This window comes from Rhinolophus sinicus, linkage group LG09 (genome assembly GCF_036562045.2).
Source record: "Rhinolophus sinicus isolate RSC01 linkage group LG09, ASM3656204v1, whole genome shotgun sequence".
Taxonomy (NCBI): domain Eukaryota; kingdom Metazoa; phylum Chordata; class Mammalia; order Chiroptera; family Rhinolophidae; genus Rhinolophus; species Rhinolophus sinicus.
In genome coordinates this window covers 38031123-38049587 of record NC_133758.1, presented here as the reverse complement: position 1 = coordinate 38049587, position 18465 = coordinate 38031123, and the positions used below count along the sequence as shown (strand labels likewise).

At 35.9% G+C, this 18465-nt stretch overlaps 1 protein-coding gene across 1 annotated transcript in view; it reads left to right on the top strand.

Annotated features, from left to right (window-relative positions):
* The first annotated feature begins 4064 nt into the window (after positions 1–4064).
* The window catches only part of PSMA8 (proteasome 20S subunit alpha 8), a 32190-nt gene continuing 17789 nt past the window's right edge, over positions 4065–18465 (top strand). The window contains exons 1-2 of the mRNA XM_019741177.2: positions 4065–4166; positions 15468–15594. Coding sequence (XP_019596736.1) covers positions 4065–4166; positions 15468–15594 — 229 coding nt within the window. The remainder of the gene's footprint in view (positions 4167–15467; positions 15595–18465) is intronic.

Sequence of the window (18465 nt, the reverse complement as noted above, 5' to 3'; positions counted from 1 at the left end):
CTGTTAGTTGGCTGACTTTAAAATATGGGGATTAACCAGGATCATCTGAGTGAGCTCAAAGTCATCACAAATATCCATAAATGAGGAACAGTGAGTTGAAGGGTCATAATCAGAGATATGGTATCTTGAGAAAGACTTGACTGGCTATTGCTGGCTTTGAAGATGGAAGGGGGTCATGAGACAAGGAATGTGGGTGGCTTCTAGAAGCTGGAAAAGACAAGGAAGTAGATTCTCCACTAGAACCTCCAGAGGGAACACCAACCTGCTAAAATCTTAATTGTAACACAGTGAGGCCCATTTTGGACGTCCTACCTCTAGAACTGTAAGATAATATGTGTTGCTTTAAACTGTTAAATTTGTGATAACTTGTTAGAGCAGAAATAGGAAACTAATAACAGTGTTTTTTCCCATCTAACATTTATGGCTGAATTAGGCAATGTGCACTAAAATACTGATAAGTGATTCAATATTCAAACTACTGTTCGAATATATATTAAACTAACTTAACAATCACATTTATTATACAGTTTCTTAAAAGAAAAATAATAGCATTATATTATAGTGCAATCCTGTAGATACCATGATTTCAGCCTTGTGGCTTCCAAAATTGTAAGAAAATAAATTTATTTTAAGCCACCAAGATTGTGGTAATGTATTACGGCAGCCATTGGAAACTATAATAACACAGATGCCAAGATAATTCAATGGAGAAAGGACTGTTTTGAACAGATAGATATCCATGTTTTTAAAAATGAACTTTGACCTTTTCCTCACATATACACCAAAGTTAATTTAAAATAGATATACCTAAATGTAAAAAGTAAAACTTCTGCAAAAAAACAGAAAATCTTTATGACCTTGAGTTAAGCAAATGTTTCTTATGACACAAAAGCAAGAAGCATAAAAGAAAAATTTATAAATTGGATTTCATTAAAATTAAAAACTCTGCTCTTCAAAGATATTATAAAAAAATGAAAAGTGAAGACATAGTCTAGGAGAAAACATATGAATTTATGAAACATGAAAACGAACTCATATCCAGAATACATTAATATAAAGAACACTTACAATAAGACAAACAACCCTATTAACAAAAATGGACAAAACATTTAAAGATACTTCACAATGATTATATATCAGTAGCCAATAAATACATGAAAAGTTGCTCTCTGTCATTAATCATCATAGAAATGCAAATTAAAGCCACTTCAAGAAACCACTACACATCCACTAAAATGGCTAAAATTAAAAAGAGTGACATCAAGTTTTGGAGAGTATGTGGAACAACTGGAACATTCATACATTGCCATTGGGGGTGCAAAATGATACAACCATTCTGGAAAACAACTAGTGAGTATTATAAAGTTAAACATATACTTAACTTTAAGTGAACCAGCAACTGCACTTTTGGGTATTTACCCTTTACCCCAAAGAAATGAAAATGTATTGCCCACACAAAGACTTGAGCATTCATACCACCTTTGGTAAAAATATTGTATAGTTGGAAACAACCCAAATACTCAACACAGGTGAATGAATAAATTATGATACGTTCATATAATAGAATACTGCTAGGAATGAAAAGGACCAAACTATTAATTATGTAACAAATGGATGACCCTCAAAAACAGTAGGTTGCATAAAAGGAGTCAGACACAAAAGAGTACATACTGTTGATTCCATTTATACAAAAATCTAGATAAAACAAAATGAATTTATAGTAACAGAAAGTAAGTCAATGGTTGACGTGGGATGGGGAATACTGACTGCAAAGGAGCATAAGGGAACTTTGGGGGATGGTATTGTGGTCATGGTTATATGGGTGTTTACATTCGTAAAAACTCATCATACTGTACAAAATTTAAGTATTAAAGTAATTTCCAAGGAAAAAAAGTGTTGGAATTCTTGTTGGTATTGCATTAAATATCTAGATCAATTTGAGTTTTCTGATTCATGAATCTGATTTATACCTTCCCTTACTTAGATCTTCTTTAGGTTCTTCCAATAATATTTTAGGTATCTCTGTGTAGAGGCCTATATGTCTTTCCTGGAAATACACTATCATACTCGTACATGATATCTTTTTTATTTCATTTTCTAATTTTTTTTTTTTTGGTTTATAGAAATATATTGGTTTGTTTTATATCAATCTTGTGTCCATCTACCTTCCTAAACTCACTAATTCTAGTAATTTATCTGTAATTTATTTTGGACTCTTTATTAGATACATAATTAGGTCATCTAAAAATAACATGCTTTTCATTTTTTCCTTCCAATACTTATTTCTTTTTTCTGTCTTATACTGCTTAGAAGGATCTCCAGTACAAAATTGAATCGAAGTGATGATAGCAGGCACTCTCACGTCTGTTGCTGATCTCAAATGAAAAAAGGTTAAACATTTAACCATCAAGTACGATGTTTTCTGGAGATTTCTTGTAGAGCCCCTTAACAGATTATGGGAATTTCTTTCTATTAGTAGATTATAAGTCAATACAGTTGTATGAGGTGGTGAATTTTATTAAATGCTTTTATGCATTTGTTGTGGTAAATTTTTTCCATTTCATGAGTTAACAAAGTTATACAAATAAAGGACCAGACAGTAAATATTTTAGGTTTTTTAGGCCATCCAGGGTCTATTGTAATTATTCTACTCTGCCATTTTAGCAAGAAAGCAGTAATAAACAATGTAGAAATGAATGGGCATAGCTATAGTCCAACAGAACTTTATTTAAAAAACAGGCTCAGGAGTGGGCCAGATTTTGTCACAGGGAAGTAGTTTGACAATTGCTGCTTTATTCTGTTAATCTGGTGAATTACATTGATTGCTTCTTAGAATAAACTCAATTGGTATGATGTAAATGTTACATGTATCTGTTTGTATACTGCTTGTTTCCATTTATTAATATTTTGTTTAAAATTTTTGTATACATGTTCATGAGCGAAACGCCTGTAATTTTCCTTTCTTTGAGTATCCTCAGGTTTTGTTACTAAGTTTATGCAGCTTCACAAAACAAGTATGGAAGCGGTCTATTTTTATGATGAGTATGTAAGATTAATTCTATTTCTTTCTTAAATGTTTCATAGGATTCTCAAGTGATGATAACCTGCGCTAAGTGTTTCTGCTTTGATATGGAGATTATATAGCTATACATATGTTTAAACTATCTTCTAGCTCCCCACTTCTCTCTTCAACTAGGTTTAATCTGGTAATGGACTTAATCCATGTATTGAGCTCTCAATCTCAATTAATGTAGTGTTCATTTCTACCATTTCCAATAGGTGCTTTATTGATAGTTCTAGTCCCTGCTGAAAATCTTTATCTTGTATTTAATCCCTTGAATATAATTATCTTATTTTTTCTGAAAATCTGCATCTGCTAACTCCATTATCTGGATCTTATTTAGTCTGTTTCTAATACTTACTGTTTCTCTTGTTCTTTGGCCACACCATTTCTTTTGTGTGCATAGATAATTTTAACTGTGCACAGGATACTGCACATGAAAAACTGCAACAATTACTTGAGTTTCTGAATGATACTATCTTTCTCTACCGGCAGGCAGCTTAATCATCTACGGATACTAGCAATGCTTTATCCCAGTACTTCCCAACTTTTGGCCTTAAAACTTCACAATTATTGTAAAACAATTATTGAAAGATACAACAAATGTGCCTTATGTGTGTACTTGCCATTTTATCCTTCTGAGTATTATAAAGATAGGTACTCAAGAGTCAAGATTTGGTAAAATTAATAATTTACTGCTTAATAATTTACATACCATGGTGAGAAAACTGAAATTATGTGTCAGGCACTAAAAGTAGCAGAGGAATTCTGCCAACCTGCAGGCACAGCTTCACACAGGAGGGTGGGCACGAGGACTCAGCAGCAGTTGGAGTCAAGGGCTCGCGGACTCCGAGCAGCCTGTGGCAGAGCGTGCACAGGCACTTCCGGTCTGCATCTGGAGAGCCTGGCCGGCACTTCCGGGTGGTACGTGGAGACAGGAGCAGTGCCTCGGCCTACGGTGCAGTTTGTTCGACACAGAGTGGGAATCGCCCAGCCCTGAGCTATGGAGTCTCGGTATGACCGGGCAATCACTGTCTTCTCCCCAGATGGACACCTCTTCCAAGTGGAATATGCGCAGGAAGCGGTGAAGAAAGGATCCACAGCGGTAAGCGAGCAACGTTTTGACCACCGTCCCCTGCCCAGTGTCAGGCCTTCCTTACCCTGCTGTCCCAGCCCACCACTCGGTGTAGGGGGAAAGGAGAGTCTCCCACTCGTGAAAATTGCTTCGTTCCCTTCATTGAGAGAGATGATGTTTTTTGAAATTTGGGCTGGAAGTGTCAGAGTTGGTATTTAATAGGTCTCTGTTATGCAACTGCCTTTGTTTAACGATAGCCACAGGCGCAAGATGTGTGTGCATGTGCGTGTGTGTGTTTTAGCAGTCTTGACTCCAGAAGAGATGTTAATACTGTTTCTAACAATAAGGAATAAAAAGATTTCTTTCAACCTCTAACAGCCTATCTGAATGCACATGGCCCACTTCCTCAGGAATTCACACAATGCAAGAAAAAGTTAAGTTTCTTCACGTGGGGAGCTGCTGTTTAATCATAATTATAATAAAAACTGAAAATTGATCATGTCTGTCCCTGAAATATAGACTAAGTCAATGTAAAATTAAATCCTTGCTGATAAAGAAACCATTAAAAAGGCTAAACCACTCGTCACTTTCACCTGTTAAATATAATTGTCCTAATATTTGCACCCCAATATTTGGCAGCCTTTTCGAGGCGCTAAGCCTCAAGCATCTACACTGTTTTGCCACTTTTGTTGTTGTTGTTTAAATAATACTGAAAGTCTTTGAGAGATCATACCCTACTTTAAATTGACCTTCCACATTTCTGAAAAACTTTTAAATATTCAGAATAGCAGTAACACTCCTGCCAAGTTTTAGTTATATTTAATAATCTTAGTGGTTTACAAAAATTAAAAAGGACAAAAGTGCCCTGGTGACCAAAGATTGATTATCCCAAATCTTCCAAGTCCTAGGCTTTGAATTCAGAAGGATCCTATTTTTCTTATCTCTCAAATTTCATGTTTATTGTGCATTTTGGAAATTGAGACACTGGTTATGAGAATACACAGTGTATTTCCAACTTGTAGCAGTGTCTGTATTTTCTCTCAGTTATGGAAGGTAATAATTCACTTTTATTGATAAATCTTATCAAATGTGAAGTGTTAAAAAAAAAACACTAGAAAGAGTCTTATCATTTTTTAAAGTATTTTTCTATTTAATGGGGCCCACTAGTTTTAGTTCTGTTTTGTAAGTAATTTTTTTAGAATTGTAAATTTAAGAAAAGCCTGATGTAGCTTACACCAAAAGTGTACCATTTTGATAAAAACAAAAAGTTACGTAATCCCCAGCGTGGCATGAAGCATATGGCTAGAAAATAATGCCCAAGTTTTAGAGCCGAAAATGAAGGGAATAATGGGAGAAGACTGGGGTATAATAAACCACATTGACTCATTTAAAATGTTTTAAGAATGCTATAGAACTGATTGATAGTTCCTTTGTAATGAGCTGTAAAAGGGTAAGGATATAAAAATACCTATAGTGGGCATTTTTAAAGATACATTGGAAGGATGAGACAGATTTTTTTTCAGGATCTGAAATTATAATTTGCATCTTTGTATGGAGTTATTCATTGTGTTTACTTGAGAGTGCTATGACCTTTTACGTGGGGTAAAGTTTATAATGGCACTTGTTTATTAAAATATGTCACAAAATATTCTGTCTATAAATGATATTTGATATGAGTTATAAGTAAGCCAAGGTTAACAGATTTTGACCAGTATGTAAATATTATTTAGTAATACAAAAAGTTATGTGAGCCACAATTAGAGGCCTTGGGTCTCCTTCTTGATGGTTATCTTACAGCATGAAAACAGGTCTGTTTTCTTTTTGCTTTAGTTCACTTTTCTATAAATGAAAAATATCTTTGGTATTTTGGAGAGGTAATACCTCTCATCTTGGGAAAAGAAAAATGAATCCTTCATGATATTCTCATGAAAAAGATAAGATTCATTATCATTCCTCATTCTGTCCTTTTCCTGACCCTAAACTACGAGTATTATTACCTCCATATTTCCTATTTTATCAAATCTCAGCTCAACCGTCTGCCCATCAATGTCTTCCCTAATTCTTACCCATCCTCTTTAATTACGAGGGTAGCTTAATGGTTCCACTAATATAATATATGCGTCTGCCCTTGTAGGTGGAGAGAGGAGACGACAACACCTTTTCTAAGTAAACATGCCATTCTCCATGTTTACTTATCCTCCAAGATTGCCCCACATTTCTCCTTCATCAAGCCGTCTCTGATTCACTCTAGTCATCATGGATCTTTTCCTTTTTCTGAATTTATAATCTGTAACATAGTGCATTGTACATTATTTGCTATTTGGCCTCATATTCTCTTTAATTTCAGGTATATTTAATTGTCTTCTCACATCAACTGGATAGTAAGATCTTTGAGAATCTAGATGGTAAATCTATTTCTACTACATGATATACAGTGGAGGGGCTAGGAAGGAAGTAAAATAACATTTAAGTAATACTTAGTTTGTACCATTTGTTTTATGTTCGTTATCTAATGTTAAGGCCAGTATTTAATCCCCTTTTTGTATTTGTGGGATCTATAATTCAGAGGTTTCATAGCTTGCTGAAGGTACCCAGCTAGAAAGTGATAGGGCCCGTATTCACACTTAAATTTTTCTGGTTCCAAAGCCTCTGCTCTTTGTATTGCATCATGCAGTTTATTCAATAAATATTTGTATATTAATTAGCTATCATTATCATGAATGTGGAACCCAGATAACAAACATGTAGGGCAGTTAACTTCTCTAAGTTTTAGTTTCTGTAACAGTAAAGTAGATATTAAAATAGCACCTGCTTCATGGAATTCATGTGACAGTTGAATGAGGTAATAATACATGTTAAGTGTCTTACACACTGTCTGGTTCACAGCAAGTACTTAATAAATGGTAGCTATTATTATTTATTATCCCTTTATTTTCTCTTTTCCCTTCAATTTGTCTATGGTTCTTCCAACATATTATTCATTTATTATTTCAAGACATTTTTGTTGAACACTTATATCTGCCAAATGTAGTGCTGGGCCTTAGGGTTTCACGATGAGAAAAGAGACTCCATCCCTGTCCTCGGAGAGCTTACTGTGTAGTAAGAATGTTAAATGATCAAATAAATAGTCCTAACAAGACCAAATTAGTATTATAATGGAGAGAGTATGGGGCATCATGGGAACTCTAGCTGTTAGGGCGGTCCCCCTGAGGAAGTAACGTTTAAGTAAACATCTGAGACATGAAAGATAACCAGGTGAAAAAGTGTGGAAGGTTAAAAAGGGAGGAGTATTTTAGACAAAGGAAATAGCATGTAGGAAGACCAAGCAGAAAAAAACTAATATGTTCTACTAACTGGAAGGCATTCAGGGCTGCTGAAGCAATGGAAAAAAGGGACAAGATGAAGCTAGAAATGGACCAGGTCATAGAATGCCTTTAAGGGAACAAGAGGCCTTGAAGAGTTTTGATATGGTTATTGTCATTCTCTAGATTATTGTTGTGTATGTCTTTCTAGTAACAGATTACATTTATCCAACCACAGAGGTACTCACATGACACAGGTAGAATCATAGTTTCTATCCTCCTGGCTGTAGTGATAAATATGTGATTCAAATCTAGCCAGTATAAATCCATTCTTTGGACTTCTCTAACTAGAGATAGTGGTAGCTTTCTTTTCTGGGAGACTTCTGGGATGAGGCTAGGTTGCCGGGGTCCATCTTTGTTTTCTGTATAGAGAAAGCCTCTGTGCATCAAGAGTAAATATTACAGCCCTTAGATCCTTTTGTCTAAGTCCAGCTGTATGCTGTTGTTGCGGAAAAGCAGCGAGGACCGAGAGACTCAAGCGGCACACAGAGATCAGGGAGAACACAGCTTTATTACGCCTGCAGGCTCAGCGGGATTGTTCCCCAAAACTGAGCACTTACTGGGGTGGGGCACTTTGTTTTATATGGTTAGGCCTCCGGGTTGGGGGGGAAATCTGGCCGGGTGCCGGGGAGGTCCGTCCCTAGCAGCTGTGATCGCTCAACATTGTTTTGATGGGGAGGCCTCTAACTATGGAGCCTGCCAGAAACAGCTCCGATAAGAGGGGGATGGAGCTCCTAGCGGGGCCCGCAGGAAAAAAACCGTCCCAACACTGTCTTAGTTTGCCTACTGAGAAATGGTTCTTACTAATACAGGTTCTAAGTAGAGGAATGCCACATTCAGATTTTCTTTTTTTTTTTTTCATATTTATTTTTCAAAAGTTTCTCAGACTACAGTAAATTTGGTCAGTAGATTGGATGAAATAAAGACTGAAAGCAAGGAGACCACATAAGAATCTATGGAAGTAGTCCAGATGGAAGATGCTACTCATTTTTGTTAGGGTTGGGGGACAAATGGAAATGAGGCAGATTCCAAAGAAACTTCAGTAGTAGAGTTGATACAATTTGATGATTATTTGGATGGTACTGTGGGGCAATGGAAGGAGAGAAGGAGGTATTGAAGAAGGAGAGGTTAAAGATAGTGCCTCCATTGCTGGATTTCACCAACAAAGTGGCACTGCTATTAGGGATTATGAAGCACTAAATTTGAGGGGAAGAGAACTGAGGTTTGGACTTGCTGAGACTGAGATGCTTGCTTATTGGAACTGTAGTAAGCGCCTCTAAAATGGCCTTCAGTGATCCCCCACCTTCTGGTGTTCATGCCCTTGTGTAATCCTCTCCCCCTGGGCATGGGCAGAACCTAGTGACTTCTAAGGCATGGGCTATCACTTCAGAAATTAGATTACAAAGAGATGGTGACTTACATCTCACTCAGCCTCCCTATCTCACTTGCTCACTTTGGTGGAACCCAGCTTCCATGTTGTGAGTTGCCCTGGGGAAGGGTCTGTGTGGTAGGGAACTGAGGGATGCTTCTGTTCAAAACCCAGTATAGAACTGAGGTCCTTAGTCCAAAGTCCACGAGTAACTGAGTCTCACTAACAACCATGTGAGTGAACTTGGAAAGGGATCCTGCCCCGTGAGCCTTGAGATGAATGCAGCCATGGGGAACAACCTGATTGCAGGCTTGTGAGAAAACCTGAGCCAGAGGGCTTAGCTAATCTGTACAGATTCCTGACCCACAGACACTTTGAGGCAACTGAATATACATGTTTGGAATTTAGGAGATTGATCCGGGGTGAAATAGTAATTTTGAAGTGCATCCTTTCTCGAGCCCTGCTTAAAACATGTTGACGGTCAAGTGAATGAGTATTCTTGAGTATTCACTTAAGAAGACAAAATATAGACTATAGAGTATGTAAAGGATAACTGATGTATAGGCTACTTTGGCTAAACTCTGGTAGGAGTAGGGGTAAAAACCAGGTTGCTGTGAGCTGAGGTATGATGATAATATTTGGCTTTTTAAAGGGTTGAGACAAAGAGATAGGATTGAAGTGAAGTAGTCTTTAAGATTTTGTTTAAGAGAGACTAGCATATGTTTAAATGTTGGTGAGAAAAAGCCAGTAGAGAAAATTGAGATTGATTTATTTTTAGGTTTATTTGATTTATTTTAACTTTTTATTATAGAATATTTTAAACACAAAAAGATATATAAAGGGAATAGTATAATGAACCTCTGTATGCTGGTTACCCAGCTCTAACAGTTACCAACATTTTACCAATCTGTTTTATCGTTCTTCGACTTTTCCCTCTTCCCAATGGAATAATTTTTATTGAGATAATTATAGATTCACTTGTAAAAAACTTGTATACTTTGCCCATTTTCTGCCAATGGTAACATTTTGCAAAACTGTGGTTCTATATCACAATTAGGATATTGATATTGATACAAGCCACCTATTTTATTCAGATTCCTCCAGTTTCACTTGTACTCATTTGTGTATAATTAAGTTCTGTCATATTTTATTACCTGTGTACATTTGTGTACCCACAATCAACAGAGTGAACAGTTCCAACTCCACAGGGTTCCTCATGTTGCTCTTATATAACCACACCCACCTCTTTATCCTCTGCCACACACCTTTGCTTGGTGTCCATAGGCCTAATCTCTGACAGCAAGCACTCATCTGTCCTCTATTTCTAAAATTCTGTCATTACAAAATGTTATATAAATGATATCATACAGTATGAACGCTTTTGGGGTTCAGTTTCTTCCCTTGAGATTCATCCAAGTTGTTGCATGTATCAGAGTTTTATTGCTGAGTAGTATTCTGTGGTATGGATGTACCATATTGTTGAACTATTCACCTATTGAAGACTATTTGGGTTTTGCCCAGTTTGGTGCTGTTATGAATGGAAATGCTATGAACATTCATAGCAGGTTTTTTTGTGAATATAAGTTTTTCTTTCCCTGGTATAAATGTCTAAGTGTGCAATTACTGGGTCATATGTTAATTGCATGTTTCATTTTGTAAGAAAGTGCCAAGTTGTTGCCCAGGGTGGCTGTACTATTTTACATTCCCAGCAGCAGTGTATGAATGATCCAGTTTCTACACATCCTTCCAGCATTTGGTGTTAGTGTTTTTTATTTTGGCCATTTTGTTAAGTGTATAATGATACTTTGTGGTTTTAATTAAATTATCCATTAATAGCTAATGATGTTGAACATATTTTCATGTGCTTATGTGCCATCTGTGTATCTTCATCAGTGAAATATCTTTCAAGTCTTTTGTCCATTTTCTAATTGGATTGCCTTTTTTTTTTACTAAGTTTTCACAGTTCTTTATATATTCTAGGTTCTAGTCCTTCGTCAGGTGTGTGGTTTGCATATATTTTCTCCCAGTCTGTAGCTTGTCTTTTCATACTCTTCATATGGACTCTCACAGAGCGAAAGTTTGAAGTTCTGATGAGATCTAGTTTAACAATTTTTCCTGTTATGGTTCATGCCGAGTCTGAGAACTCCGTGTAGATCCCCATTTTTTTTTTTCCTGTTTTCTTTTTTCTAAAAGTTTATAGTTTTACATTTAAGTCCACGATTCATTTTGAGTTAATTTTGGTATTAGGTTTAGGTTGAAATTCATTTTTCAATGGAGTACTTTAAAATAAATCCCATTTGTTTCATACCCAGGTAACATGACATTTCATCTGTAAATATTTCAGTATGCATCTCTAAAAAATAAAGATGTTTCTTAAAACCATTATTACTCCAAATGAAATTAACAAAATTCCTTAATATTTTGTAATAGTCTACATTCTAATTTTCCTTATTGCTCACAAAATATCTTTTTATAGTTATTTTGTTTTAGTCTGAATCTAAAGCCCATGCATCGCGCTTCGCTGTTAGGTATCTCGGTTTTACCCTGGAGCAGCATCCCCTCTTTTTCTCCTGCCTTTGACTTCTTGAAGAGACTGGGTTAATTGTTTGGTGGAGTGTCCCACTTTCTAAATGTCCTGATTGTTTCCTTGCTGTCATAGAATTTACTCTTTAGAGAGATAACTAAAATGAATAAGTAAATAAATAAATAAATTGCAAGAATGTAACAGGTTGTTTAGAGAATAATAGAGAAGGACTGCTGGAGGGGAGATTTAAATTGAGACCTGAAATAAGAGAACTGTTCCAGGCAAGGGAATATCACGTGTGAATGCTTGGAGGAGAGAAACTGACTTGTGTTTGAGAATGTCTTGAAAGAAGGTAGTGTGGCTGCTGCTTGGTTAACTACAATGACATATTATTGGAGAGTAGGCAGCGGCCAGATCACGCGCAGCTTTGTAGACAAGACTAAGGAGATTGAAAAAAAAATTTCTACGTACAGTAGAATGTCATGGAAGGATATTCAAGTGGAGCAATCTGACCCTACTGATGTTTTTAAGTGCTTACCATGGTTGCTTTGTGGAGACTAGACGGGAGTGCAGCTGGGGGAGTGAGGAGGGGGAGGAGGGGTGTGCAGAGGTGGGGAGCAGGATTAGAAACTGGAAAACTTACTAGGTTATGCAGGCAAGGAATGACGGTTGCCTATACTGGAGAGGTGATAGGAGACGTAGATAGCTTTTGCAGGTAAAATGGAAAGGCACTTGGTAATTGCTTGGAAATGAGTGGGGTGTGGGAGAGGGAGTTGTAGACAATGACAAGTGGGTTTTTTGGCTTAAACAGGTGAGGGGATGGTGATTTATTTTCTGAGATTATTCTGGTTACTGGTTTGTGATACTTTTAACAAGCTGTGGAATGTTCTTCCTGCTTTCCTAGTGTTGTTTTTAAATTAGGTTGTGGATATTGAATTTTATCAAATGCCTTTGTAGCTTTTTTCATTTACTTTTAATTTTTACTATTGAATTGTTTTAGTTAGGACTATTTAAGTTGCAAACATCAGATATCCAACTCACAATAATTTAAGCAAAAACGTGAATCTATTGAATCAAGTACCCAAAGGGAGCAGGGGTAGTAAACCTTGCTTTTAGGCTCAGTTCAATGGCTACTAGGGTCTTAAATGACCACAGTAGAACTGATGTTTCTTTCTCTCTCTCCCTTCCTCTCCCTTCCCATCCCTTGCTTTCTCTCCCTATTACTTTCACTCTCAGACAAGACCTCTCTACGTGGGGGCTCCTAAGGAGCCCTAGGCTCCAGGCTCCCAGCTCTATGTACAGCAGAAAGAATTATCCTGTCTTTCAAACACTTCCTGTAAAACTTTAAGGATTTATGGTTTGGCTAGACTGGGTTACATTATATCCGCCCCCCTCCCCAAAGACTCAGTATTTCTCCAAGAATGATTGAAGTGCTATGGTTGACAGAAGGCCAAAAATAACAGATCTCCGCTATCCATATAACATTTATATTAAAATAGTTGCTTTTATTGATGGTCCTAAAATTTCTGGAATAAACCATACTTGTTTGTGGTATATTATTTTTCCATAACTCTGGAGTTTGATGCTATTGAATTTTTAGCATCAGCTTTGCTAAGTGCAAATCATTGGTATTTTTATTTAGAAAGTATTATGTTTGCCAGATTTTAACATTGTTACACAGCTTTCCTAAAAAGAGTTAGGAACATTTCCATTTTGACTTATACCATAGAATACTTTAACTAGCACAGGAATTACCCATAACAGAAGATTAGAAAGAATTTATTCAGGAACCTTCTAGGCCTGACACGTGCTTTTGAGGGATTGTTCTTTTCTGAAATTATCCCATGTTTGTTGGTGAGACTGAATTTTCTTTCCTTTTTTGAGTCTGTAGGGGCAGTTTTTAATTTTTCTATTCTGTCATCCTTTCAGTCAGGTTTTCAAATTTATTAACTTAGGGTTATAATTTTTAAATTATTTTTCACACATGTATATATTTCATTTACTTTTTCTGCCTTTTGGCTAAGTTAATTGAGACATCTTTTAAAATTATTTCTTTAAAAACCTATCCTGTTATTATTTATCAGTTTTTTTTTGTTTTCTCCCTAATTATTAATTTCTGCTCTTTTCCCTTTAAGCTTAGCTTAATTTACCTTTAAGCTTAGCTTAAATATTTTTACTCCTTTTTGAACTTCTTGAATGAACTTTTAATATTTTGTTTGATGTTATAATATGAAATTATGAATTTTCTTCTGAGCAAAATTTCGTCCATATCCAAAAGACTTTGATATCAGGATTTTCATTATAAACATGTTCTAGATAGTATGTGTTGGCAGGTGTTTTTTGTTTTGTTTTATTTTTGAAAAGAAAAGATTTATATATACAAAATGCTTTGAATTTGGGTCATCCACAAAGATAATAGGGTGGGGTGGTTGAAGTAAGAGGAAGAGAGCAGTAGCCTATGGGGGCTGTGGGCAAGGGGGTCAGGGATTAAGGTGGAGAGTTATTTCGGGGGCTGCCAGGCCCCAGGGATTTACAAGGGAGCATGCTTGGCTTGCATTGCCTCGCCTCCCACTGAGGGCAGTCATGCAAATCTGCACCTCCCTCCTGACTCCCTCCTACTTTCTTTTCCTCCTTCTCTCCTCCCTCCCTACTCCACCATCTCTGGAATGGGATGAGCCTCTGCCTGTAATTCAACCCTCCAAAAGGCAGCTCTGCACACAACTCCCAGGTTGTGAGGGCGCCTGTACAGAGGCACCCTGACCCAACCTGTTGGCAGTTTTAACTTCTTTATAAAGTTGAAAATTGTTTAGGTGAAAGTTATAATAATTAGTGTGTAGTCTTGTGATCAATTTGTTTGATTTATTTCAATTTGGGGAAAATATTGAGATTTTCTTCAAGTCCTAATATATGTTCATTGTTATGATGTCCTATGGCTTGATAAGAAGGCATGTTCCCTATAGGGTATGAGGTTCAACATGTGTCTATCAGATGAGGGTGGGGTGTGGAGGGAGGGTTGCTGATTTGTGACAGGATGGTTAGGGAAGGCCTGTTGGATTAAACTGACAGACTTGAATGAAGTGAGGGAACAATTAGAGCAAACGCCTTGATTAAATTGTGTTTTTATCGTTTCTCAGTCTTTTGGTTAAGATCATGTGTAATTGTGTATTTTTTTAAATTGAAAGATGTAATCTCAGGCCTAGTTCTATATTTAATCTGTTCTGTAGTCTTTAGTTCAAGAATGCTAATTCAGAACACACCTTTTTGCATAGTTACGTTATATGAAACACTTGGTCACAAGGCAATCATAAACACAAATACCAATATGAATATACTTAGATTACCATTGTAATATAGAATTCAAGTTCTCATGGATTACTCTTGCACCCCTGAGAATACAGCCATGTTTCCCCAGAAGTCCCTGTTTGAGAACTATTACCCTGTACATTATTCTTTGGACTCTTTTCCACTTCCTTCCCAAGGGAAGGGCTGAAGGGAGGAACAGCAATGATTTCTTCTTGTTATATTCCTATTTGAATTGAGGCTTTGTTTATCAGTGATCTAGGGTGAGGGTATTTGGTCTTTCTCTTGACTGCTTATGACCCCCAATCCCTACCCCTCCAAACTGTGAGATAACCTGGGAGAGATTTCAGAATGTTATCTACTTAACTTTCCATACTATTTCTACTACTACAAGTACTGGTACTGCCCATTCTGTAAGGAATCCACACGGATTCCCAGCATCTTTGTTCATTTTGATTAAAATTATTCTATATTTAGATAGCAAATCTTCAGGTGTATTGTATGAGATTAGGACACTTACGCAGTTTAAGCATTTGTGGAATATTCTACCCATATGTCTTCTTTGTTTTGAGTTTGGGGAATGGACTTTCAGTATGCCTGGATCTGTGCAGTTATTTTCTTAGAAGTCTGATTTTTCATCTTTATTGAATGTTTAAGAAAAAGCCAAAAAAAAAAAAAAAAAAAAAAAAAAAGCCTTTTCCTGTAAGTCATGTGTTCGAATAACTTGATTTAATGTTAACACTGACAACTAATTATGTTTTTAAATGACTTGACAGGTTGGAATTCGAGGTACTGATATAGTTGTACTCGGGGTAGAAAAAAAATCTGTTGCCAAGCTTCAAGATGAAAGAACTGTGAGGAAAATTTGTGCCCTTGATGACCATGTCTGCATGGCTTTTGCAGGTACTTATAGACCTACAGTAATGATACAGAGTATCTTTAGTGTGGTAGGGTAACACATTTGGCCATACTACAGCTGTTGTCTATATGTATACACAATATATGGCATTATTAAACACAAACAACATACCCTATTTTTTCTAGAAAATCACAACTCTAAACCAGGATTTCTGATAGTTAGCTTTGATAAAATATAAATGTTAGAAGGTATATATTACATTACCTTAATTATAACTTTAGGTAGCTGTTTTCTTTTTAAACTCTTTTTATTTTGAAATAATTGTAGATATCGGAAAATTACAAGAAAACACAGCGTAGTCCCCTTTACCCATTTTCCCTCAATGGTAACATCTTCAAAAACCAGTAAATTGACATTGTTACAAGCCACAGAATTTATTCAGATTTCACCAGTTTTACATGCACTCATTTGCACACGTGTGTGTGTGTGTGTGTGTGTAGTTTTATTAGATTTATCACATGTGAAGATTCATGTAGCCATTACATGCACTCATTTGCGCGCATGTGTCTCTGTGTGTGTGTGTGTGTGTGTGTGTGTGTGTGTGTGTGGTTTTATTAGATTTATCACATGTGAAGATTCATGTAGCCATCACCATAATCAAGATACACAATTCTTACATTAACACAAGGCTATCCATGCTATTCCTCCTCCTCATCTCTAACCTCTGGCAATCATTAATCTGTTCTCTTCTCCATCTCTATAATTTTGTCATTTTGAGATTGCTATATGAATAGAATCTTATGGTGTATAACCTTTCATACTGGCTTTTTTTTTCATTCAGCATAATTCCCTTGCAGTTAATCCAAATACAGTTGAATATATCAATAGTCTGTTGTTTTTTGTTGCTGAATAGGATTTCATGGTATGGATGTACCACACATGGTTAACTCACTCATTGAAGAATATTTGGATTATTTCTAGTTTGGGATTATTTCCAGTTTTTACCTACTACAAATATAGTTAGTGTGAATTTTCATGTGCAGGTTTTTGTGTGAACATAGGTTTTCATTGTTCTGGGATTAATGCTCAAGAGTACAATTGCTGGGTCATATGATAATTCATGCTTTGTTATATAAAAAACTGCCAAGTTGTTTTCCAGAGCTTTGGTAGTGTTTTACATTCCCATTAGCGGTATATGAACAATTCATTTTCTCTGCGTCTTCAGCAGCATTTAGTGTTGTTACTATTTTCTATTTTAGAGATTTGCATAGGTATATAATGAAATCTTGTTGTGGGTTTAATTTGCATTTGCCTCATGGCTAATGATGTTGAACATATTTTCATGTGCTTATTTGCGTCTGTATAGCAAACAAGACATGTTTCTTATGGTGTTTTTTTGTTGTTGTTCATTTTCTAACCATGTTTTTTCCATCAGAATTTTATATTGAAGTTTAAAAACCTTATTAAGCAAAAAATAATCTTTCTCTTAATGTCTTAAAAAAGGAATTATCTTGTCACAGAACAAATCTTAATGAAGTTTAAAAGCTTGAAATCATACAAAGTATCATTTCTAGTTAAAATGGAATAAAACTGGAAATCAACAGCAGAAGGAAAACTGAAAAATCCACAAATATGTGGAAATTAAACAATCCTCTTTAAAAAACCATGAGTCAAAGAAAAACATCACAAGAGAGATTAGGACATATCTTGAGACAAATGAAAATTAAAACACAAATACAAAACATATGAGATACAGCAAAAGCAGTGCTGAGAGGAAAATATATAGCTGAAAACACATATTAAAATATATTTCAATTCAACAACTTAACTTTACATCTTAAAAACTAGAAAAAGAGGAACAAACTAACCCCAAAGCTGGCAGAAGGAAGGAGATAATAAAGATTAGAGCTGAGATATATAAATAGACAATAGAAAAACAGTACAGAAAAAAAATTAACAAACTCAAGATTTGGTGTTTTTGAAAAGATCAACAAAATTGACAAACTGTTAGTCAGATGGACTAAGAATGAAAGAAGACTCAACTAAAATCAGAAATGAAAAAGGGGATGCTATTTACAACTCTATAACAAAAAACAAGCATTTGAATTAAAAAGTGGGTAGAAGACTTGAACAGATACTTCTCCCAAGAACACATACAAATGGCCAACAGATACATGAAAAAATGCTCAACTTCACTATCTATTAGAGAAGTGCGAATCAAAACCACCACACACCTGTTAGAATGGCTGTTATCCACAAGATAAGTAATAACGAGTGTGTGAGAGGCTGTGGAGAAAAACGGACCCTCATATACTGCTGATGGGAATGTAAATTGGTACAAACACTGTGGAAAACAGTATGGAGGTTCCTAAAAATATTGGGAATAGAATTACCATACGACCCAGCAATCCTTTTCTTCTGGGTATCTACCCCAAAATTCTGAAACATTTATCCATAAAGATACTTGTACCCCTATGTTCATTGTAGCACTATTCACAGTGGTGAAGACATGGAAACAACAAAAGTGTTCTTCTATAGATGACTGGATAAAGAAGATGTGGTACATATATACAATTACATACATACAATGGAATATTACTTGGGCATAAGAAAAGATGAAATACTGCCATTTGTGACAACATGGATGGATCTTGAGATTATCATGCTAAGGGAAATAAGTCAGAAATAAATAGTTGAGAACATTATGACTTCACTCATATTTGGCATATACAACCGAAGGCAAGAAATGAACAAGACAAAGAAACAAAAAACAATAGACACAGACAACAGTTTAGTGGTTACAAAGGGGTAAGTGGGGGAGGTGGGGTTGTAGAAGAGGGTAAAGAGGTCAAATATATGGTGATGAAAGGAGAACTGACTCTGGGTGGTGAACACACAATGTGTTATATAGATGA